Source organism: Falco biarmicus, chromosome 2 (genome assembly GCF_023638135.1).
Source record: "Falco biarmicus isolate bFalBia1 chromosome 2, bFalBia1.pri, whole genome shotgun sequence".
In the NCBI taxonomy this organism is placed as follows: domain Eukaryota; kingdom Metazoa; phylum Chordata; class Aves; order Falconiformes; family Falconidae; genus Falco; species Falco biarmicus.
Window position 1 is genome coordinate 2,032,450 of NC_079289.1, and position 25,101 is coordinate 2,057,550.

The window sequence follows — 25,101 nt, forward strand, 5'->3', positions numbered from 1 at the left end:
CACTGGGCACCGCTGGGAAGAGCCTGGCTCGGTGGTCTTGGCACCCTCCCTTCAGGTATCGGTACACATTTGGCGAGGTCCCCCTGAGCCTTCTCCAGGCTGAACAGTTCCAGATCCCTCCGCCTCTCCTCACAGGAGAGGTGCTTCAGCCTTCATAGCCATTTTTTGGATTCTCTCCAGAGTCATGATTAATAGTTATCCTTATGCAGAATAGGTGCAGTAAATGTGTACAGAATACCCACAAATATAGAAGGAATATCAGGGAACCTACTTTAGTGAAAAGATGGAGACTGAGTTGCATCCTAAATACTGAGATCTTTATGTAAATATGCCCAGTGGAAAAGGCCGTGGGGGGGGTGGCCAACAGCCGGCTGGGCGTGAGCCCCCAGCGTGCCCAGGTGGCCATGATGGCCAGCAGCGCCCTGGCCGGTGTCAGCAGCAGCGTGGTAGGTTTACAGTTGGACTCAATGATCATAAAGGTATTTTCTAATGTAAACAATTCTGTGATTCTACGATTAATGCACTGGGCGGTGCAGTAATGAAAATTATAGAGAGATTGGAAATTATTTTAGTAATCAAATGATGGGAAGTCTGCCTTGAGAGTTACAGACGGGTTCTGCTCAATCTGTAGCCATTAGAGAACTACTTCATCTTGCTTTAGTTGGCATTTCTTGAGGGGGAGAATTTTTTTTTGTTTTGTTATTGACACAATAAAAGCAGGCATAAGATGAAATAATACCAAAAAACATTACTTGAAATTTCAGTTGCTGTTTTGCGGACAAGATTATTTTTTTTTACAGGAATTGCCATGTTGTTCTAAAATATTTAATGGCATTACGATGTGATCACAAATTGCAAAGAATGAGCCTAAATTGCCCATTGGAACACACTTAACCTTTCAGATTTGCTTCCTATAATGCATGTTTACTTCAGAAAGTGCGTGACTTTCTTGGCTAGTTATTCTTCACCTCTTTGATACAGTGCACGAGTGAAACGGTATTTCAGTTTTATTCATCGTGAATGTCTCTCATTGCAGTAGAACTGTGTTTGGTAATCAGTATCACACTGATGTTCCTGAAACAGTTGAGTTGTCAATTCTTGTGAACTTTGATTTGCTTTTGTTGTTGGCTTTTCACAACCTGGTACCATCATAAAGTTCATAAGGAAGAGAGCCGATTTTTTTTTAATCTTTCTTGTTTACTATGAAACAAGATCCCAGGCTGATAAATATGATATAAAGTTATCCTATAACTAAATACTGTCATATCTACAGAGGTAGCCTCAGGTTTATGTCATGACTCGTTCTCCCGTTGTTTCTGTTGCAGAGTCGACAACTGGAATCAGAAACTGGAACGACTGAAGAGCACAGCCTCAACAAGGAGGCTCGGAAATGGGCTACCCGGGTAGCCCGTGAGCACAAAAACATCGTCCACAGCCAGCGGGTAGGTTAGGAAAACATTCAATTACAGATTTTATTTGTTGCAGCTCCCCACCAAATGAAAGAGGAGCGGTTGCAAGCACTGAGGAATTGGTTTTGTCATTTTACCTCTCCAGGCAACCTGCCATTTTCATCATAGCCTTTCTTGATACAATACACTCAAACTGCCAGATTAGCAGCTCCTCTAACTTTTTGGTTTATCAGTACGTTTTGTTATTCCCATATAAATCTGAAGTTACAGCTTCTACTTTGCTGCAAATAATATACAGACCTTCCTTTATTCTACACAGCCTGCCTCTGTTTGAACTAGTTTCAGGGATTCCCTTATCTCCACTATATCATGTATATGTTACCCATAGAAAAAAATAATTTATTCATTTGGAGATCAAAAGTCTTTCAACACTAGGAAAACCCATGAGTAATGCACAGTTAAATCTAACATGAAGACACAAAATTAAGTGTGTGTTGATAAATTAATTTCTATGTATGTGGCTCAGCATAGAAGAACCTAGGGCTTTATTTGGCTGTCCTAACTGGGTCTTCAGGTAAGGGAAGGGGCTGCGGCACAGCTCGGGGGGGGGGCGGGGGGAGCTGGGGGGGCTCAGCCCGGAGAAAAGGGGGCTCAGGGGGGCCCTTCTGGCTCCCTACAGCTGCCTGGCAGGAGGCTGCAGCGAGGGGGGTCGGTCTCTGCTCCCAAGGAACCAGCGGCAGGACAGGAGGGAACGGCCTCCAGCCGCACCAGGGGAGGTTCAGGGTGGGCACTGGGAGAAATGTCTTCCCCGACAGGGTGGCCAAGCGCTGGCACAGGCTGCCCGGGGACGGGGTGCAGGCACCGTCCATGGGGGGGTTCAAAATACACGTAGATGTGGCGCTTGGGGACATGGTTCAGTGGTGGCCTTGGCGGTGGTAGGTTAATGGTTGGACTCAATGATCTGAAAGGTCTTTTCCAACCGAAATGATTCTATGATTCTGTGATGCTATATTGTGTAATACTCAGTGAGCTGCTGCCCAGGAGGTGGGAGACCTGGCTTCTAGTCCTACATTAGAGGTTTGAGCCATTCCTCAAACTGCCCAGGAGGATGCATTGAGCAAGAAACAAGACCACAGTAGGTGTTTACCGTCGTACCTGTCTTCTGCTGAACCTGGGCCACTCTGTAGCAAAACTCCAGAAGTTGTAGCACCTGGCAGGGGGTATTAACAGTGTTTGTGACCAAAATATGATAGGAAAAACTCTCCTCAGAGGAGGGAGCGAGCATCCTGGATTCTGGCCCTACCACCTGATGCTCCTGCTCTTTCTCCAGTGACTAACACAAAATGCATAAAGAGTCACTGAACCAGACACAGATTTGCAGATTAACTGGTGATGATTTGGGCAGGCACATGCTTTTGTTATTTTTCATTTGGATCTGTAGAGTCAACATACATGTGCATGAACCTAAGAAACTCCCATCTGTCTTCCATGATTCTGCAAATCCTCCTCTGGACACAGTGTTCCTGCAAATGCAGGAGACCTGGCTTGGCTTCCCCTACAACAGGACTACCATTAGCAACTTCTCTCTCCATGTTTAAGATACTCTTTTTTTTTTCCATCCTGACATTACCGTGGAGTGACATACCCATTTTAAATATGTAATTGGCAACATACAGATGAGTGGCTTCATACCACGGTATCATGTTTTCATGAAGATGTTGAAGCGTTCCTCTAGGTGGAATTTCCATGTGAAATACTGTGCTGTTAAATTGTGTTTTCCCTTGGTCATCATCTTTTTTCCTGGAATGGATGACTATTGGTCAACCCAGCATCTAATGAAACAATAATTTCCCTGACTTACCATAAATATTTATCATGTAAATGGCTTGCTAACATTTACTACGTCTGTGGTGTATTTTCAGACACTTGAAGAGCTAGAATGCCATGGGCCTGTGATGTCTGAGCAAACCCGAGCAGAACTGGAGCAGAAAATAGATGAAGCCAGAGAGAGTATTCGCAAGGCTGAGGTAAGTAAGGAAATTATTTTGGCATGTTTGGCTTCTTAACCACAGACGGATTTACATTACAGCTATTTAATGTTGTTTGTGGAAATGTAAGCTTGTAGCATCAAAAATGAGGTAGTTTTCAGATGTCTTTTTTTTTCCTTCATTTCATACTTCTCAAATCACTGAATCAACTTAATGAAAGACTTGAGATTAGGAAAGTAATATTAAAAAAAAAAATCCTGATGAAGAGTGATTAAACTTACTGCATTTCCCACTACTGTGCAAAGGTCTGTAATGTCTGTATTTAGGGGCTTTGTCTTAAATGGATTAAAAACAACCTCGGGTTTACTAGTTTCCTTCTGCTTGAAGGAATTAATACCAGAAAATGGTGATCATCTCTCTGTCTTCATGCTTTATGGCTTCTAGAACCAACTGCCACGTGCTGATGTGCCTTCTGTTCTAGTATTTTTTGATACACATATTGATTTGTAATGTTGATGGGAAAATAATTTAAATAAACTTTGTATCTTTCTACTTTACTCTGGGGTCCTTTTGAAAAGGTTACAGAGGTTTATGAGACCTGTTCTGGGTTAAGAAAGCTCATGAAAAGACCAAGCTTCATACTTGACTGCCAGCGTTGGGTTGGTTAAAGTTAACTGTTTCTGTGGCCAGCAATTCAAAAAACCTATTGCAAGGGACAGGAACTAATCTATTAGTTTTTGGCTGAGTGGGTTCCTTAATTAAAACTGTAGAGCAAATGTAATTGTTTCAGTTAAGTGCTTCTCATACCGCTAGATATTTGGAGTGCCTGGTGTAATTAGGAATGTGATTTACAGTTCAAGAGGTTAGAAAATACAGAGCAAAATTATTCCTCCTACTGTGTGATAAATGTTAGGCTCTCCTTTTAAAACAAATTCAGAATATGCTCTCTTAACAGTGTTTTAAAATGCAGTGGCCTTTTAGTACTTAAACGGGGCTTATAAGAAAGATGGGAACAGACTTTTTAGTAGGGCCTGCAGCATTTGGACAAGGGGTAAAGGTTTTGAACTAAAAGAGGGAGATTTACGTTAGGTGTTAGGACAAAGTTCTTGGCGGTGAGGCGGTGGCACAGGATGCCCATCCCTGGCAGTGCTCAAGGCCAGGTTGGATGGGCCTTGAAGGTGGGAGGTGTCCCTGCCCATGGCAGGGGGGTTGGAACTAGGTGGTCTTTAACGTCCCTTCCAGCCCAACCATTCTGTGATTCCGAGTCAACTATTTCAAACAGACTGTACTCCAAAGTACTTCAGTGTATATATAGTTAATGATTAAATATGCGAGGGCAGAAAGCATGAGAATGAAAGACAGAAGCAGCAGCAGAAAGAAATAAAATCAGGACAAGAAGTTGCAGAGAAGGTTCTCACATGAAATATTATAAAAGGTAAGGAAATCAGCCTGGAACTTAAGTGATTGCAAGTCTTAAGAGTGCATAATTAACAGAACCCAGTAAATCAGTGGAAGCTGAGCAAAGAAAGATGATATTTCCTTGGCAGAGATGGTGGAGAGAAAAACTGACATGAGTATTTCTGATTTGTTACATTCTGGGAAGTTAGAACTTCGAAAGTAAGAGCTGCAATAGTAATGGCTAAGGAGGATCTCCACGATAGAAGTTAGGGCACAGTCCCGTATGAATGACACAGAGAACACCAAGGCAGGGATAGCACAGCAGTTACTGTCCATGCAGATGCAGCAAAGAAGGAATCTGAGAGCACACGGGAAGTTTTGCTCAGCAGAAGGTTGACTTTTCTGAGAGATGTAGCTGAAAGAGCTTGAGACAAAGCTGCAAGTTTCCTTGGCCACAACCACAGAACATAACTGAGGATAGAAGGGCAGTGCCAAGAAGCGGAAAGGTTTATATATGTATATATAAAAAAAGAGATGTGCGATCAGAAATAAACTCTGTAGTGTGCTGTAGGAGGTAGGGGTCTTTTCCAAAAGCAGAGGGAGGCGTAGAGCTCCATTGGGAAACAAACTGGGCAAGAAGTGCATGGCCAGGAAGGGGATTCATAAAAGTGGTGAAGGGGGAAGTAACAGCATGCGGTTCTCAGATCTAACGAGGAGCAAATGCGGAGTCATGTGTGTGCATCCTTACAAACACCCAACAGTACTGCAAAGGGGTGGAGAGCATGAATAATTTTCTCTGAGATGTGTTTTACAGTATTTGGTAGACAGCTAATACAGACAAATGATTATTTCCATGGTTTTCCAGTGCTAGCAAGTGTATTGTCGTTAAACCATCCCTTCTCTCCAGACATTTAACACGTGTCCTATTTTACTGCAGAATACAGTGAAAACACCGAGTACTTGAGTTTAAGGAGGCTCAGTGGCTGGGTGTTTTTTGCTGACTTTCTTCTTCCTCTTTTGATACAAGTTTTCTAGCGTGTATTTTGGAGACGTGAAGTTGTCTCTGCGTTTTTCAGTGGTAGTTGTGTAAACCCCATTGTGTTTGCGTATATGTTGCCACGTAAGTTATTTACAGTGTAGAATTATTTTAAGAGAAGCTAACAGATGAATGAAGTTGAGCTTTTTTACTTAAGGATGGCCTTTCCTTTTAGCTTCAACCCTTATTAGTCCCCACTCTTCTAAGTTGCGCTGTTAAGTAATGTCAGGGCCGTTAATTAGATGAGGGATTTTTGCACACTTATGATCCATAGAAGAATAAACTTGGTAAGCTTTGAGTAAAAACATTTTCTATTGTAATGCAATCATAATTCTTTTCAGTATGTGAAAATCAAACATGGGCAGCATTCCTGCATACTTAAGTGCAACTGATAAAGTTGGAATTACTGATGGTTGGGGCGGGGAATGGTATTTGTGCAGAAAGCTACAGCCACGAATTTAGGCTGCAGGGGAGCTGTGGAAGTACCTTCCCCTTCCTCGCTGCGCTGTGTTTGGGTCGAGCAGCTGCAGCTGGCAAGCAAAAAGCAAAGCAAAGAGACCCTTAGTTAGCTCAGTCCTTCAAAGAGGTCCTTCTCAGGACAGCAAGTGGGGGGGAGAAGGGTGTCTGGACAGTTGGCAGGAGTCAACAGTCAATTATTGGAAGGTGCTAGCTTAGGAAGGAGAAAGATTTTTCAGCACCTCCATGTTATTCAGAAAAAGGGGGCTTGGAAAGTGGAAAAAGAAAGATTACACAGGCTCTGTTTATTTTTTCTGAAGGTCATTTTGATGTATGTAATTGATAAAGTAAAACAGAAAACAACAAAGTCCCCAAAACATGCAAGGGGTGGTTTATGGGGTTTGCATTTGCAGCTGTTACCGAAGGCAGGGTGGTTTACGCTTGCCTGACACCGTGCATGGCTGTACCCTGTGTGAACAGCTCGAAGTAATTTGCCCTTTAACGCTAGTTGGTTCGTTATCACCTTGTCACATTAAATCTTACCATCTGCAAAACTTTGTGGATACTGCTGTGTTTGTGACAGGAAGAGTAATGTGTTCTGGTGCCGTGTCTGGAAGTGTTTGATGATAACATGTAGATTTGATTTTGTTTTAAAAAAAACCAAAAAACTATTTTACTGGGGAGGGATCAATGCAGCTTTGCTTATGCCTGCAACAGGTATTGGTTAATGCACCGCTGTGCCTTGCCACGATGGTCGAGTCTCAGATGAGGAAAGCGCCCGCTCATTCTAACGGAGTAAAGCAGGTAGAGGATAGCACATCGGGAAGGTGACAAGGGTTGCAGGGTATGAATTTCATAACCTTGAGACAATTTCCTCAAGTCAGTGGTTCCATCAACCTGCAGTAGCTGTAAAGCAGCACGTGGAGCACTTACCATCTCTAAAGGATCGTGTCTGTGTCCTGCTAGCGCTTCGAAGGCATGGACGTTCTGCTGAATGTTATTGGTAGGTTGCATGTGTGTGCACGTCTATGTGCACCGCATTCTCTCCTCCCGTGGTGTGTTAGATAGTGTGTCTGGTCATTCCTCATTCCACAGGTGTTTTCCCTTCTTTTTTTTTTCTTTTTTCTTTTTTTTTTTTTTTTGCGGGAGGGTGGGGAGGGGACGGGTTGGGGAGGTTGGGGGGAGCGTTTCTCTTGAAATACTTTTTATTTCCTTTCTGGAGTAGCGTGCCTGTTGTTCTATCCCATTTTAGCTTCTTGACCCGCTCCTTGATGCTTTTTCCTTTGAGAATATGCTGTCTTCCTCCTCTTCTTTCATCTTTTCTGAAGGGGTAGATAACTTCGCAAGCTCATTGGAATTAAATGTTGTGTTTCTTCTGGAAAAGCTAATTTAATCGTCACTAGACACTTCCACTTGCATGTTTCTCCTTGGAGAATTTTACATTCTTCACACATCGGTGCAGCGCCAGCCTGCTTAACTGTCGGAAGAGAAACTGGTCTCTGTGTGCCGTCTAATACAACAGGAGCTGAGTCAGCACCTTTTAGAGACAATATATCTTGGTAATGGGGTTTCTCCAGGGTGTATTGTGCATAGATGTATTCTTCTCATTGCCCTCTTGCTCAGAGACCCCGAGTCCCTTGAAATCTAACAACTGAGAGGGACTGAGGACTGTACCGTACGTCCAGCTTTGGTCTTTTCTGACAAGCGCAGTGGCTGTGGAAGCAGGCGTAATCGGAAGGTACAGCAGAGACATACAGTAGAAGTGTGCATAGGATCGAGACCTATCGGAGGAAGCAAAGTTCTTTGTCTTCTGCAAGATGCAGTGCCTGGTCATAAAAACCTTAGATTGGCACTTTCACAGCTGAGCAGGCAATTTTGGATGGTTTTCTCCGTGGGGTACGAGGTGTTTTTCCTTGCGATGTTTCGGGGAGCAGACTCCTTGATTAAAGTTTGGGGGAAAATACAGCTTATATTAGAGTGCTCCTGTAAAATTGATACATGGCAGATGATACACAATGGCTGTAACTGATAACCAGAACACGTATTTTCTTCTTAAAAATTGAAAGTTTCTGTTTTGATAAAGGTTTTTTGTTTGTTTTGCTCACGTGTTTTTAAAGGAAATGTTGGAATGTGTCTGATAATAACTTCAGCACAGGCTGAGCGCTAAAATTGACTGTGGTTAATGCTACACCATAGAGCTTAGATCCAGAAGACAAGCACTGAGAGCAGAGGGTGCTCATTTAAATTAAAGGTGGCATGATTCAAGCATCATCTGTAAAGGAGGTCAACACCTTTGAAATTCATTAATTTAAGAAAATAAACCATTCTTGTAGCTCCTTTGCACTTGCCCAACGATTCAGGTAACTGAAGCAGAATTGTATTTTAAGCTTACATTTTTGTGACAACAGTAGTGAGGGTTGTTGGGCATTGTACAGCTGTTAATTCAGCCAGTTGCCTTAAAACAGCTTCCCATGTCTCCACTGCCTGTTTCCCTATATCTTTAAACTACTGAATACAGAATTTTCCTGTCTCCACTGATCTGTGTTGCAGAAATAAGCAAAAGTTGAAGCTATTTCTTTGGTTTCTCTAATCCTCCTTTCAGCCTGCATCCTGGCCCCTGAGGCTGGGGTTACTTGAATTCTTCCTCTCATCTTGGTTTGTCTCCATCAGGCCGAGGACTCGGATACTTTGTTTGCCCGGTGTGAGCCTCACCCAGCAGTGTAGCTGGTCCGGGGGCTGACATTTTTTCGGTGATGATGGGAGATTTCCCACTTGTGCTCAGGTCTATGCTCAAAGAAGGTCTTGGGGCCTCCGCAGCAATTAATCCTATTTCCACTTAATTATAGGGGGATGAATTTTGTCTCATCATTAGGATAACTACAACTCTCAAGAGAGTGTTTGTACCAGATAAGATTTGATTAAGACTCATTATGGTGCTGTTTACTTCATTTGATTAGTTCAGAAGCTTAGGTCCATTTTTAATGGTAAATGGAGAGCTGTTTTCTCCCTCCCCTTATATTTGGCTATGAATATTTATTACTGTGCTGTGATAACAGTTGTGTTTGCTGGCTGGGCTCCTGTTCTATCTTAGGAGCTAATCTATTAATTGTGTGCTGCACGTGGTCCTACTGCACCTCAAGTAGATGTAGCTACGCTCCAGCCTGTTGTTCTTTGTGCGTTCTTCCACTTGAACCTTTCAGCTGCAGGAGTGGCGTCATGCTCTGCTCATAAGCAGTGTGAGAAAAGCTAATTCCATGTGCTTCACTAAAATGAAATGGAATAAGGCTAGCAACTCCCAAAAAGTTGAATTTGTAAAATGTCACTTGCTGCCATCTCTGGCTTTTCTCAGGAAACATATGCTTGGGAGAGCTGTGCTAAATAAACAGATTGCCTTCTCGGCAGGAGATTCGTAGGAGCTGTTAGTCTTTCCGGCCAGGCAGATTGAGAACTAGCCTGGAAGGAGGCTGCCGCCATCCACAGATCAGGAATTTTGAACTCTTCTGGTGAAAAATAGTTTAGTGAGGACATCTGCAGAGTCGAGACCGTCGTTGAGAGGAACACCATCAGAGCCTTGAAGCTATATTGTGATATTATGAAGATGTACAAGTCTTAGTACTTTATCAGCTGTATCCAAACACTTAATCATTCTGATTGCAGTGTTCAAAAATTATACTACCACCTATGAGAACTGAATTCCCACTTTCTGATAATGACTTTTCACGGACTTGCTTTAAGTGAGAAATTTGGATGGCATGCGGTATGCTCAGATCCTACTTCAATATTTCACAGTATATCTTTTTACAAACTTGCCTGTTCTGGTATGAACAATGAGAAGGGACGTCTTCAGAACACTGGGTCGTACGTATTCACCATAATAATAAAGGATACTTTTTTCGTTAGTGGACATTTAACAGAGAAAGGTGTTTTTGGGGAAGAAGGAGCAGGAACAAACACAGAGATGTTTCGAAGCTAATGATGAAATACAGTTGTAAACATTCCTGGAAGATGTAGTCAACTGAAGAGCCATATTTACTCTGTATGCATCTTACAGATCCCTGTGTACTATAAAGGCTAGATGTCCTTATATATGGAAACAAATTAATAAGTAAATTTGAAAACATCCCACAAATAATGGTCATCATTACTTTAAACGTTGCTGAGATGAAGAATAATTTCTGTAGGACTTCGGGGAATAGTCTGTCTCTCAGATCTTTTGATAAAGGGACCAGGGATTAGTCTGGGCAACAGTAATATTAACGTTGCTTGTTTTGTAGATCTCCTTTTTGTCTTTTTTTTTATTATTATTATTCAGTTCTTTTGAAGCTGGTTCACACTGAAAATCCAGCTCAGTTCCTTAAACCTGTGGTTTGAGTGTGGTGTCGTTTCACAGAGTCGTTCAGGTTATGGGCTTTGGAGGGTGTCTGTAGTCCAGCCTCTGGTTAAATCTTACTGAGTCTTTTGACTATGGAATGTATACAGCATCTTCCACTGTATTAATTAATGATAATATTTATTACCAAGACTGCAGAAAAATGTGTTAATAACGGTTTGCATACATATATTTTATATTCATCTCATTTCCTGCTTACAGAATTCAGGTATTTTCTTTCCAGTCCCATTACCAGTAGCCTGGGAACAACTTCTTAAACTGTACAAAATGCTTTGATACTGCTTTCATCTGCTGTCCATCTCCTTCCCCACCAACTGCTTTCTGTGTTTAGGCATCTCTGATGGTTTTATGTGCTTGAGCTTGGGAAAAATCAGCCTGCCAGTTGGGCTGGAGCTACGCAGGTGGGCTCTTCTCCATTAACAGTTTCACCTCTGTTTTCATCGCCTTGGCATTCACTCTGGAGACGTGTTATCTGTGTCAGTGTTTCATTTCCTCTTTGCTTCACCCGAACGGTCTCGTTTGATTTAACTCCGTGTAGAATATTTAGCATATAAATTAACTAACTCTGCTGTAATAGCAGAAGCTAGAAGCTTAGAAGCTTCCCACACTTATAAAAAGCCCACTCGGGGTTGTGTTGAAAAAATGTCCTTTGTTAGCTGGTTTCCTCGCTAGTTCGGGTCGCTCCTTAGCCAGGTTGCAAGTGTGGGGTGTCTGCTGCAGAAAAGAGAAAGGAAACACAGGTTAGAGCAGAAAGAGTATTTTTCTTACTGGTTTTTTAATAAATCTGTGGCATCTCATGGTCTTGATTTACAGTACTGCAGATGAATGCTGCACAGCTAAAATTACTGATAGGCTCCCCTCTCAAGGCTGAGCTCAGAGATCAAAATTTTAGGTGAGTCGCGATGGATAGGGTATCTTTTTGGGGGGTGTTGTTTTGTTTTGTTATTGGGGTGGTTTCAGCGTAGCTGTCTTTCCACCCCAAGCATCAGGAAGCAGTGAAAGTTGGATTTCACAGATTATTTGCTTGTGCATCCCTACGTTAATAGCACTGGACCACGATTTAAAACTGGTTTGCATGGGAGGGCTTCTGCTGGGTTTTGAGAAATTTGTGGCATTCCAACACTTGTTTTTACTGTACTCATAGTTAGTTCTAGCTGTCACTGTGCAAATAAATCAGGTACCCCAAAATTTAAATGCTAAATTGTTTTTAATTAAGAGAATTATTTCATGTAAATACCTTTTAAAATTAAAAACAGCTTAGAATTTAAACAAAAATGTTTCTAAATAGAGGAAAAAATAAAGATAGTATCTTTCCAGAATGTTTTGCCAAAACCTTTCCGTGTTGTTTCTTCTTAGCTAAAACAGTTTGCCAGATAAGGCTGTCCAGCCCCCTTAATGATTTTGCTCCTGCCGCTAGAATACTGCATTGCAATAAAGTAGTTCTCACAACCGATGATTTAGGTCTACTTGCAATTCTAATTTAATCCAATTTTCATATCTGAACACGCTCCTAAGTAGGACTTCTGTCTAAAATCCAGACTGAGGGGGCCACGTCAGATCAGCTCTGGTGGGTGTCTGTGTTTGCTTTTTACCCCAACACTTTTATAAATTACTTTAAAGGACTTGTAACTGAGGTGTTTGTGGAATGTACATGAACGCTGGGTTTCTACAGGCGCTTTTCCTTCTGGGAACAGAGAACAACTATGTAATCTTGCTGCATTTAATTTTCATGACTTCCAAAGCAGTTGTTTATCTTCATCTTGTGCAAGCTGTAGGTCTAAAGCCTTTACTTAATTAAGACTGGAACAGTAAATAAACAAAACTGTTCCTTCTTCCATGTAGAGCAATGATAGGTATGTGAGAAATAGATAACAATATTTATATTTTTTAAAACTTTGGAGTTTTTTCCTTTCATCTTCTTAAAACCTACCATCAACTAAGGCAAAAGAAAGGCTCAGAGAAGCAGGAACCACCCAGAAAGCTGTTTGTAAATTTTGTGGGTGGCTGATGATTTTTAAATCAGGGTAAAGATAATCCTAGTCTTTAGCTATTAAAACAGTAATTGGTAAATAGTAATTGTAAATAGCAATTTCACTATTAAATAGGACAATATTTGTCCTACTGTGAGACTTAATAACGATGACATTTCAGAGCGAGTGCTGGATTCCAGCGTTCCTGTGCTTTCGAAACTCAGCTGCCTTCCTGGAGATACTTGGTATTGCTGGGAATGCATCAAGGGGTTACTTGATTGAAAGAATTTTCCAGTCTGTGAGCTTCTGCCAGTGGAGGTCTCTCAGTCAGGAGTATGGCATGTGTGTCTGCTGGGGACCCTTTTGTTGGGAGGGGAAATCAGCGGTTAAAGCCTTGTGTAGTTTTTAACGTGAAATATAGGATGTCTTTGAGGGAACGAGGCGTTGAGAGCTAGTGCATCCAAAGCTGTGGTTTGTCAGAAAGCGCACCGCGGCTCTTCCTGTGCCACTGTGTCACTCCTTGGCTCCCTTCCCGCGTCAGGAACTGCAAGGGAAGACTGGGCAAGCTGAAGTCACGTCCTTTGTGCAAGGTGGGTCCCTCCTTGATGAAGTGAGGACTCCAGCTGGCAGAAACCTCACCTGCCAAAGGGAAGAACCTACGTTGTGCTTTGGGACACATACAGAAAAGCTTGGTGCATAGCTTGGTGCTGGTGAAAACACCAGTATTTCCTCCAGGTGATCCCTTTTTTCCCTCTTAGTTAACATTTTATTGTGACACAATGAAAGCATCAAACCCCAGCTAATTTAGACATAGTGGTAGTTGAATGAAGTGCTTGTATTTCTAATCATGTAGCTGTTCCTGTGTCAGCGGCGGAATAAGTTATACTACTGTCTGGTTTGTTGGGGTTTGGTTGTGTTATTTTTCTATAGGTAGGAAGCTGTTAACCCTGGTCTACCAGTATAATTATTTAGGTAAAAATTTATCTGTATGCTTGTAAATAGCATTCTGCATCTTTCAAGTGCAGGCCTGACCTAATACTGTAAGTACTTTTATGGCTTGTCTGCAATGGAATGAAACTCAAAACATTTGTGGTTTGGAACAAACATTTGTTGAATATTAAGCCTACAATGTGTAAATAGAATGGGGTAACTCAGCTGGATTTGCTGGGTACCTTGAATTAAAAGCTCATGTCTGACCCTTAGCAAGTACAGTCAAGGATCGTGGAGCAGCTTGTTTATTTTAGCTAACAAGTTTGTACAAACAACGTGGTTTACAGCAGACTGAGTACTAATATGAACGACAAATGTTTATAGCATGCCTAGACTAATGTTTATTGCTGTTGCATAACTCAAGCTAATTGGAAATTGCATAACGAGGTGAAGCAGCAGAACAACTAGGCTGATCATTTCCTAGGCAACTTTTGTTGAAGGTATATGGAAGGTCCTCGTAAGACAATGTCAGAATATAAAGGCAGATTAGGGAATGGCTACTTTATGAGTGTGTGTATATATGTACGCAGAGGAACCTCAGCTTGGCAACATGATAAAATGCAGAGTTTCTCATTAACAAGCTAAAGCAAATGGCTTGCATCGACCTGCATGAAGTCAATCTATCACAGTTTCCAAAAAAGCGGTAAGAGGGTGATGTGTTCCACTGAAGCCGGTAACCTACCCGTGCCTTACCGGTGCCACAACCCCATCCCGGCTGAGTCAGCTGCCTCTGGCGAGGTGGCTGCCACGCTACAGCTGTCTGAGCTGCCTGCTCGCACGCAGCTGCCAGGCCAGGCTGGAGCTGACCGTGCTCGAACGTCGGGCTAGCAGGGTGTTATCTTGGGTGTAGGAGCATCCAGGTAAGAGGCAGGATCAGCGCTCATCTTCCCTGGGGGCTGCAGAGCCGCTCAGCTCCCCTTCTTCCAAAGGAGATGTGGTTAGAAAGTGGTTTTGTTCAAAATCTCGAATACTTGTTACCAGGAGAGGTGTGTGTTCATGTGCAGAAATCGGCATCCCTGGATTCAGCTTTTTCGGTGCAGCCCTTCTGTGCTAACATCTTTGGTTTAAAAGTGTGTTCTCTGTTTAGCCTGATACAGTGAGAAATCCACTTCTCAATTTGGTAGGTGTTCCTAAAACGATTTTTTCCAAAGAAAAGGTTAATGCTTAATTAAAACTATTATTGTTTCCATGTTCTTACAGCTTTAAAATATACAAACTAATATGAGCAGGGACAAAAGGAAAAACAACAAGTGAGAGGTATTGCCTCTCTAAGACAAATGAAATGCCTACTCCATTCACCCCTGGAACTCAAAACTGTTAACACCATCTCACACTTCTGATTTCAGATCTTTTCATAGGTATTGCTTTTGTAAATATTTACAAATTTCAGGCTGGGGCTGGGCCGTACTAACTTACGGGGTTTTCAGAAGATGCTTTGTGCTGCAGTTGAACTGAAAGAGTCTGCCTTTCAAATGGAAATGCTGATGTGTGGATCAGTCTTTGGGCTCTTTATTCCTTTTAAATCACTATTTTCTGAATCTTGATGGAAGTAGTGTGATGTGCATTAATATATATTACTTTTTTCCTTATTTTCTCGCCTATATGAACGGTGTTCACAAGACACGTTAATCATTCACCTGAAGCCTGTTTGCACGGAGAAGTGCAAAACTTCACTTGGCTAAGTGACTTTGGCTTTTGTCATGGGAAATACTTCTCAAACTCATCCGACCCTTCAGTCTCCATACCCAATTGTGCGGGAGAGTGTGCATACACCTGTATCCATACAAAGACACATTTTACATAATAGATTTTACTCTTAATAACTTAGCTACATGTTAAAAATCACGTTTCTTCTAAATGGAGTGAAACCCAATATCTCTCAAAAGTAGTTTTTTGTTTGAAACAGGTTTAAAAGTCACTTGCAAATAGTTTTTAAAATGAAAATGGATCTATGTTTGGGGGTTCAGCTGAATGAAAGTTACAGTCATCTGTTTTCTGACTTTTCTTAATAGAAAGATAATAGTAAAGTGCAGCGGCATGTCAATACCAAGAAAAAAATGAGTATCATTTGAGCTCCACACAAAATTTTGTATACAGTTAGGATATATGTAACAGAGATAAAAATGTACGTAGCACCAGTTGGCATGTTAGTTCACTGTACATATGTTCTTACATAGTCTAGCGTGCTTTGGCCACTACAGAAAAAGTAATTTCCCTCTAATTTTTGCTTAGAGCCATCTATTTTTGCTGGGCTTGCTTGTCGGGGCTGCTGTCAGTTTGATTTGTCAGTACAGGCAGTAGGGCTGAATAAGGTGCTTCTGATCCCCGTGGAAAGGGCTGAAAGGCAAGAAAGGAGATGAGAATTTGCTGCCTGCACAGTAACTTGCTAAGAAAGAGCAATGCTGTGAAAGGAAATGCAGGAAAAACTCCAGGGTGATTCAGTGGGATTCTGAGTCTCCATCAGTGACTTACTGAAGGACCTTTGGTAAATCACTTGGGTTTTGTCCCTCTGGTGACCAAGTGCCACGGGGGGGATGATAGGGCTGGACTGGCCATAACTATCCTTGGTTCTGTTCCTAGGGTTGCCCCCCACTTCTTGATGACATCTTTGAAATTCTCCTTTGCTTTTCTTGAAATTCTTCTTTTCTGGAAGTTCTAAATTTGGCATTTCTTGAAATTCTGAATTTCTTCATACTGCTCTTTCCATTCCTTCTGTTTAGATTGTTAAATAATTTGGATCAGGGTGGTGGTTTGCCATGAATTTGTTAAAGCTTTGGCTCCATCGGCCAGAAAGCGTGCCAGGATGCTGAAGTGAACCCAGCTGTCAGAAAACCTAAATTTTCATTCTGTTCAAAGGACAAAAAATCATGAAACTATTCATTGAAGTGTGATATTTATTTAATTTTGGAGTTATTAAGATACTCTGTTTCCATAACAAATAAGCTTTCTGTGATCTCTGGCAAGTGCTGACGGAAAATAGCCTCATTTGGGGGGTTGGGGGATTTGTGCGACTGTATCACATGGGATTTATTTGTGTATCACATTCAGTTTAGGCACCAGCCAAAAGAGCATCCAGGGTCTGCAGCTCAGGAGTATTCCTAATTTTAAAAATACTGTGAAGCACTGGCTTTTGCCAGGTTTTCAGACTTTGAAAAGAATCTAAACTAACCAACCACTAGAATATAGTGATAGAAAGTTAGCATAAACTAATAGATGTTATTTTAAAAGCACCAACTTGTGAAATTTTCCGTGCCTGTAGTTTTACATCTCCAGAAAACCATTCCCCGTCTCTTGGCTCACACTGCATTCCTGCAGGCAAGGAAATGAAGAACTGGACTCATTTCCATGTGGAGCAGCTTTTGGAGCCACCTGAGTAATTTGCGGATCAGGAAGTAACACATTTAAATCGTGGCAAGGAGTGAAATGTAATCTTGAAAGAATTCTAACTTGTGCATGTTTATTTCTGCAGATAATTAAGCTGAAAGCAGAAGCCCGTCTTGATCTGCTGAAGCAGATCGGTGTGTCCGTGGATACGTGGCTAAAAAGTGCAATGAACCAAGTGATGGAAGAACTGGAAAATGAACGCTGGGCCAGCCTGCCTTCGGTGACCAACAACGGCTCTTCCCACCTGGTACGGTTTCCAAGGTGTAAACCCCACCTCATTTCCACGTGGCTCTTTCCTAGTAGCAACTCTGAACTTAATCATGAATATAAACCAAAACTGATAATATTTGGTTGGTTGTTAGCTAACAGGAAAAGTCTTGTAGCTTTACATGGGTGAAGCATGTGTCTGAATTTCATGCAAAAAAAAAACAAACGAAGAAAAGGATTTCAGGGTTCTGTTGCTGAGTTTACTTTAGATGGATGTTTCAAACCTTGGATAAGTGCCATAACATTTATTTGCCGTCACCTGAAAAGAAAAATGTCGGCATGTTTCTTTGAAGTTTCCTTGTTTACAGTATTATCCTGGATACTTGCATGAAAGGCTTTATTCTTCCAAATGTTTAAAAAACTACTGTAGACTCTACATCACCTCTTAGAGCTGTTTATGTAGAGATCACAGTGAAAGTCATCAGGAGAGCAAAGCCTGTTTTCCAAATTGATTTTGATATTTGAGAAGACAATTTAATTCATTCAAAATCAGCTTAAGGCCTTGGAAAATGGGCTGTCCCTTCCTGTGAGCAGCGTTAGATGTTGCCCTCAAAGATTCGTCATAGGCGCGGATGTTGCCACTATTCACCTGCAAGTTACTGCCCTGTTATTTGAGATACAGAAGATATTTGACATTTTATGTATGAATAGTGACACTTAAAGCAGTAAAGAGGTTAAATTGGAACAAACCACAAACTTGATCACTACTGCATTTCATCCAAAAAGTTGGTAACTTCTTAAACTGTTGAATTCCAATGGCATGAATATGTCTTGCTGTGTCCAAAGTCACGCTAACTCTTTTGAAAATATACCCAAGATTGAACCAAAAAGAAACTTTATGGATCAGTGGAAGATTGGTAATGGGTTTTTACTCAGTTGTACGTAAGACTAATTGCATTTGTAGTTTCTATAGCTGGTTTGAAAAACAGGCCAGAGACATCTCCCATCTGTTTAGCTTGGAAGAAAGCATGTTTTTATGTAATTCAAGAAAGAATAAAAAGCAAACTCTCATTTTCCTCCCCTCTCTCCTGCCGAAGAATGATTTATTTCAAAATAAATCGCGATGGCTGAATTGAACAGCTGCCTGAACCAAGAAACCCTGTTCAGAAACGAGGGAGGGCTAAAAGAGCTCATAATACCTTTTTTTTTTTAATTCCCCTACATGGCTTGTGATACTGAGCTGTCACCTTTGGCAGTAAAACTAACCAATCTGTTGCTTTTCACCAGCAACCAATAAAAAAAAAATTCCTGAAGGTTTGGTTAATTTGCCTCAAACAAATTTTGGATTTTCTGTGCGTGTTTACATATTCAATGTTTAACAAAATTCAGTAGCTTTTGTAAAGTCTCGGTTTGCATGTGGATACTTTTCCTAATTAGGGTCTTCATACGCTGTTAAAATTATTTAATTCACACTTTCTTTTGACTCTTAAATGCTTTGGACAGCCGGAATAGATCTTCTGTGTAACAAAACTTGGGGGGGAATGGGGATGTGGTTTTTCATTGTGTGGCAACTGGTTTGGAGAATGGCTTGCTTTGGCTGGCCACCTAAGAAAAACAAAATCTCAACTTCAACAAATATGTGCTACCTACACACAAAAAGTCCTGCTTGTTCCCATGTTTCTTCATGCTTTTATTGTCATCTTGGTAATTGTGCCATCCTTTAGAGGGAAAGGTTTATTTTGGATGTATGGATGTTTCCATCTATGTCAACTTCAGCTCAAAGAAGTGAGCAAGCACTGGATGGAGTCTCAGCAAATGCTTCCTCAGTGCGCTCTTTGCTTTCTTCAGGGCGTGAGGATGTTTCTTCTAGAACATGACACATGGAGCTCAAACACCGTGACAGTGATTTGCAGTAAAGGTGATAATCACGGCTCCGCATAGTCTGTCTCTGCAGGCTTTATTCCCACAGCTAGTAGTATAATGAGAGAGTAAAGCTGTAGTATGCAGATCCAAGCTTCAGCTTTCCCAAATCCCAAAGGACTTCTCGTGCTGAGTTTCGTTTCAGATCCTTTCTAGCTAGGATAGATGAGGATATGTTACGTAGCTGTGTTTAACAGTGGGTTTTTTCCCCTTGCTTCTTGTACTCCACCTCCTTTAACTTCCCGTCGTGCACGTTGGATGCTGTCCAGTACCTTGTTCTCTGTCTCATCAGACGGGCCAACAGCTGGCCCTGGAGCCAAGCCCCGTGCTAGTCGTCAGCGACCCAGCCGATGCCACAGTGGGGGAGGTTAAACTCTGATTCTTACTTTCCTCTTTTACGCTTATGTACACTCCTGTATGAAAGAAAAAAAAAGATAGAAAGACAAAAAAAAAAAAAGAAGAAGATGCTGTTGATTTTGGCAGGCCAGGTGAGGACAGCCCAGAGATGGAATTCTCAGAACTGTTACCAAAATGACGCTGCTTGCAATTATTAGAAGAATTACTGCAGCATAGAACAAGCAGCATTTTCACTTCATCCTTGAAGAGCCGGCAGTGTTTAATGTTCAGAAACCAGCTAGCTGCCATCCTTACACTGTGCACAGCGTTGCTCTTTGTGCCGGTAGTTGTCATGGCATAATTTGTTCAGCAAAGCTCTGGAGGTCTTTTCTTTTAAAGGGCTAAGAAGAAGAAAGCAGCATTGATGCTTTGATATCACCGTATTTATTTAACTTGCTATAGTAATGTAACAAGCTGAAGGAGTTAATATTGCACCACCTATCCAGCTGGCTGACTTTCTGATATAATGAGGAAATGTGTAATGATGGGAAGGAATAAATTTATTTCTTTTTCCAGTGTACATGCCAAAAAAGTTCATCGTCATTTTGAGTTTTAATGTCATCTAGCAAATGTATGCAGTGCCTGTGCTGCCTACAACAAAAGTGTTGTAAACACTATGTCATTTATTCAAAAAAAGGAAGAGAGAACAATGTTTTTATGGTGTTTGTGTTCTGTATTTGCTGGAACTTGAAACAGTAGAGTTGCAAGAAGCATTTGTACAGTAGAAGTGCAGTATGGCAGAGTTAGAAATAAAGGTTGCAGTCAGTACGTTTCCTGTGAACCTGAAAATGGATGCTCTTAACTGCAAAGGGATAGAGAACCTTTTAACTGTAAAAGGTTATGGCATCTTTCAGTAATTAACTTACCGGTTCATATTCAAGCCTGATTGTCATCTTGATACCAGCAACCTGTGTGGAACAAGTGGTGGTTTCAGCCCCTAAACACATGTATTGCAAACGGCCTCTGGCCGAGGGATAGCCGCGGGTGCTCCGGCAGACCGCTCCGTTAGCCAGGCGGCACGAAACCGCCACCTTTTTTGGCTCCTGCAGGTCAAACATCCAAATCAGATGGATGGTGGCTCAGTGTAAATGTGTTCTCTGTTGCTGCTGGGGTCTCTCCATTTCCGAGGACAAAAAAAGGGCTTTTGGTATTCTTTCTGGTATCTGATCTCTTTTGCGTAGGATATTCAACAAAACAAGATATAGATAGATAGATTCGCATGCCTTTTTTCATAGGTATAATCAAGCTATCTTGTCACCTTCGTACCTGCGTTTATTCTTGTGTTTGCTGTCTGTTCCGTACCTTCGGGATAGTTGTCTCTCATGTGTTTATTCTTTGCTTACGCTGTCTGTCATCACCAGCCTCTGTAGAAAGATGAGCTTTATGAAACAAACCACTAAGTTTTCTGTACCATTATTGCTGTTTTCCCTTGGTGTGCCTACTTCGCAAATGATGCTATTCAAGCAGTTTGAGCAGCCCACACACTAAAAATTAAAATGTCTTTTTCCTCCTCGCGTTAGAGAACCAGGAGCAGATGTTTTACGAATGAGTCTTTCTGGACATGATACACTTAATTTCCGTGGTGTTTCATATGGCTGTCAGCTGCGTGGCAGTGTTGGCTGCTGGGACATAGACCATGCCCAGCAAAAAGCAATTAGAAACTGGAGGAGGAAACCTTGAACTTGTTGCAGTTTGTAGTTGCTTGTAATGTATCAAAGCATTAGCTAGGTAGGACAGTGATTTTTTTTTTATTACCACAACATCCGTGAATGCATTTAAGTAGCAAAGGATGTAAATGGCACTTGAATGACAATGAGTGGGGGGAAAATAGTATCAGTTACGAGGATGTAGTCTAAAAATCCTAACAAAGATTAATCTAAATCGGAAAATGATGAAGCTTTGTGCTCTTCTACTCCAGGTCTATTAAAGCAAAGGTGTTCCAGAGCGGAGGTGCAGAGACAGCTGCTTCAGCGAGACTGCACGGTGCCTTTTTGGTCTCTCTTGATTTATTAGCCTTTCAGTTTTCATGAGGAATACCAAATTCACTCCCAAATTAAAAGGAATAAATAAAGGGAAGATGGCAAATCCATGACAGTGTTGCCTTTGATTCAAAGAACTTGCCTGTTTTCGCATGAGATAAAGTGTTTATTCAGAATTTAATCCAGGCACAAGGCCAAAGCACAGCTCATGTCAGTGTTGCCCAAACTACATTTATAGAAACTTGTATTTTTCCAGAGTATTGACTTTAGGTTTTATTTAAACTGTTATAGCTAGTTTTTAATCATAATTCTTTCTGTAAGATTTTTTTATTTTTAATAAACTGCAGCAATCTATTGTGCAGAAGACACCAGCTGGAAGGCTGATTTTTTGGGGTTTTGTTTTTTTGGGTTTTTTTGTCTCATTTCTTCAAGTTTAAGTAATTTCACCGCAGTTTCATTTTAGAACTGGTGGTCACAGGTACATTAATCCTTTAGTAGCATAATTCTCAGTAAGATTCTTTTTTCCATTAAAACTATTTGCTGTGCCTCTGAAATGGCATCTCCGAAGTACAGTAGTCACTGTTTCACAGCTTGTGTAAAAAACAGGTAACTGTCCAGCAGTGGAGATGGAGCTTCCAAAATCTTCTACAGTTCTTTTGAAAGTCTGTGGGCCTGTGCTTGAATCAAGAAATACAGCTGAGTTAAGCAAAGATGTAATTTGGTGACAGTTCTTACTCTTTTGCTTCCCTCTATTTGCTTTGTTTGTTGACTGCTTTTCTCATGTCATTTGAGAATCATATGTTCAATGTTATTTAGTCATTGGGTTTTTTGTCCATTTTCAATGATCAGTAGTAGTAAAGAAACCACAGTGAAGAGTACAGATGAATTCCTTTTTACTGTTATTTCACTTATTTTTATTTGATAGTATAATGCCAACTTCGATTTGTCTTAATAGATCAATGCTGATGCAGAAAAGGAAGAAGGTGAAGAGTTTGAAGACAGCATGGATGTTTTTGATGACAGCAGTTCTAGTCCTTCGGGTACTCTCAGAAATTATCCTCTCACCTGCAAAGTTGTTTATTCATATAAGGTTTGTAACTTAAAAAAATATATATTAGAAAAATGAATTATGGAAGAAAAAAAGCACAATAGATGTGCCTGTACCTGTGGGAGTTTTGAGGTAGGGTGTCAGCATCTGACTCCGTAATGGTGCACATTAGATCCAGCTAACATCTAGCCGTGGAAAACTGCAGCAGCGTAGAGTCTACACCGCGGTGAAGCACATTTAAACTGCCGTTCAGCAGAGCGCCGAAGTCTGTGCATGAGTTGCAGCATGCAGAGATGTCCTTGTCTGGCTTCAGGGAGACCAGCTGTGCGTGCCTGCCGTTGGAAGATGCAGTTTCCGTGGCTGAGCCGGTGTGGCTATGTTAGAAATGCCCTCTCGGTGTTAGACGTGCTTGCGTGCTGTACGACAAAGCTCTTCTCTGTACTGTCATAGTGAAACCACCATTCATGAGTTAAAGCTTTGCTGACAAACTACATTCATGCTAATTTACTTCTGCAAGCACTACTAGGTCAGTTGTACATCACACCGCTGTGGTAGCTGAAGCCAGCGGCAGACGTAGTCTTAAGAGCACGGAGTAATTAGGGTTTCAAAAGAAAATAGGGTTCGGCGCACTGGGTGGTGGTCAGGGTGCTTCCGTCTGTCCTCTTGAGTGAAAAAGAGTCTCATGAAGGTCAGTAGGTATACAGAAGAACGCTTATAAACATGTTTTAAAATACGTTATGTCACTAAATTTTCAATTTTTAAAAAACCAAAAGTTTTAATAAAAGTCTGGGTGAGAAGGTTCTTCACACTGCCTGTCCCAGTCGCCTGAAAAGACTTTTTATTTTCTGGTCTTCCTGTTCTGTACTTCAGGCTTCTCAGCCAGATGAACTGACCATAGAGGAACATGAGGTACTGGAGGTTATTGAAGACGGAGATATGGAAGACTGGGTAAAGGTATCATTTTTCTGAGATAGTTTGCTTTTCACTATTCCTTTTAGAAATAGAACTTGGAACGGAAGAAAGTATTTGGATTATTCTCAGAGCAGTATGCAACACCAGTGCATCTTTTATGTTGTTTATTTACAGGCACGGAATAAGGCGGGTCAAGTGGGTTATGTGCCGGAGAAGTACCTGCAGTTCCCAACATCCAGCAGTCTGCTGAGCATGCTGCAGTCCCTCGCAGCACTGGATAGTCGATCACACACCTCAAACAACTCTACTGAGGCTGACTTAGTCTCAGGCAGCCTGAATGGAGACTCCAGTGGTAAATGCCAATAAATAAATACATAGTTTATTAAGCTTGTTCTCAGAAGCATTCCGCCTATTGAGTTTGCCTATCACACGTGAGAATTTCCCGTATTTGACCTGTATCTGAGTACAGCTCTTCTCAGTAATTATCCATCTCGTATCAAATCTGCATAATTTACCTGGCTATCTCATAGAATTGAGATTAACATAAACTAAAATTAAAAAAAAACCCTAAAATTATTTGATTCAGCAATTATAGAATCATAGAAACACTTAGGTTGGAAAAAACCTCTAAGATTGTTAAGTCCAACCATAAAATTATATATAGTACTTCTTCTGTTTTTGAAGCTCATGCCAATTATATTTTTTATTTTTTCTGCTTCTGTTCTTCAGTCTGTTTTGTAAAAGCACTTTATGATTACGAGGGCCAGACGGATGATGAGCTGTCCTTCCCGGAAGGAGCAATCATCCGCATCTTGAACAAGGAAAATCAAGATGATGATGGCTTTTGGGAAGGAGAATTCAATGGACGCATTGGGGTGTTCCCGTCAGTATTAGTTGAAGAGCTTACAGCCTCAGAAAATGGGGAGACTCAGTGGATTGGAGATATTCAGGTATGTAAAGAGCTGAGGTGTTCGCATGCACATATGGTGATAGCTTGTTAGGAGAGTTTTGCAAGACTGCAGAGATCTGCTGCTTCTTTAGGAAAAAACCAATCAGAACCAATTTAAGAGAAAAACAAAAAAGGTGAGTGCTTACCTTTTAGTTTCTTACCCAGCCCAGTCACTACCAACTGATACATTTTGGCAAATGTAACAGATCTGTGAATAAAGGCAAGTATTTTGGTAGAAGGGGAACGAACCAAAGGAGAAAATTCACACTCACTTTAATGAATTTATGGCATAGACCGAGACATCAAACACAACCTGGCAAAAAGAAAATTACAGGCTATCTCACTCCTAATTTAATGTTTTCATACTTAAATCTGTTCTGCATCCTCTCAATTTTGGAAGGGCAGCATGCTGCTGAGTCTTGTATTACAGTATTTTTTGCAAAAATGTCCTCATTTCAGTATAGTTCTGTAATCCTCATATCATATTAGAAAATCAGACACATTCTCATGTCTGGTTGTGGTGCTAGACACTGGAATTCTGTGTTCCCTACAAAGTAATCCCTCCAGTATTTTTATTCTTTGATTTGAGAAGAACATGAAAACTTCACATTTAAGTGACATATATGCAGTTCAGTTGGGATAAAACTCGTGATCGTCATGCTTTTGTGT

The 25,101-nt window shown here is 41.2% G+C and overlaps 1 protein-coding gene across 3 annotated transcripts in view; it reads left to right on the top strand.

The window, feature by feature from the left end:
• FCHSD2 (FCH and double SH3 domains 2) overlaps positions 1-25,101 on the top strand; it is a 163,538-nt gene that overhangs the window by 133,549 nt on the left and 4,888 nt on the right. For all 3 annotated transcript variants that reach the window (XM_056327911.1, XM_056327913.1, XM_056327910.1), the window contains exons 11-17: positions 1,326-1,442; positions 3,332-3,436; positions 17,107-17,268; positions 22,479-22,613; positions 23,442-23,525; positions 23,658-23,835; positions 24,213-24,433. In XM_056327911.1, the coding sequence (XP_056183886.1) occupies positions 1,326-1,442; positions 3,332-3,436; positions 17,107-17,268; positions 22,479-22,613; positions 23,442-23,525; positions 23,658-23,835; positions 24,213-24,433 (1,002 nt within the window). The remainder of the gene's footprint in view (positions 1-1,325; positions 1,443-3,331; positions 3,437-17,106; positions 17,269-22,478; positions 22,614-23,441; positions 23,526-23,657; positions 23,836-24,212; positions 24,434-25,101) is intronic.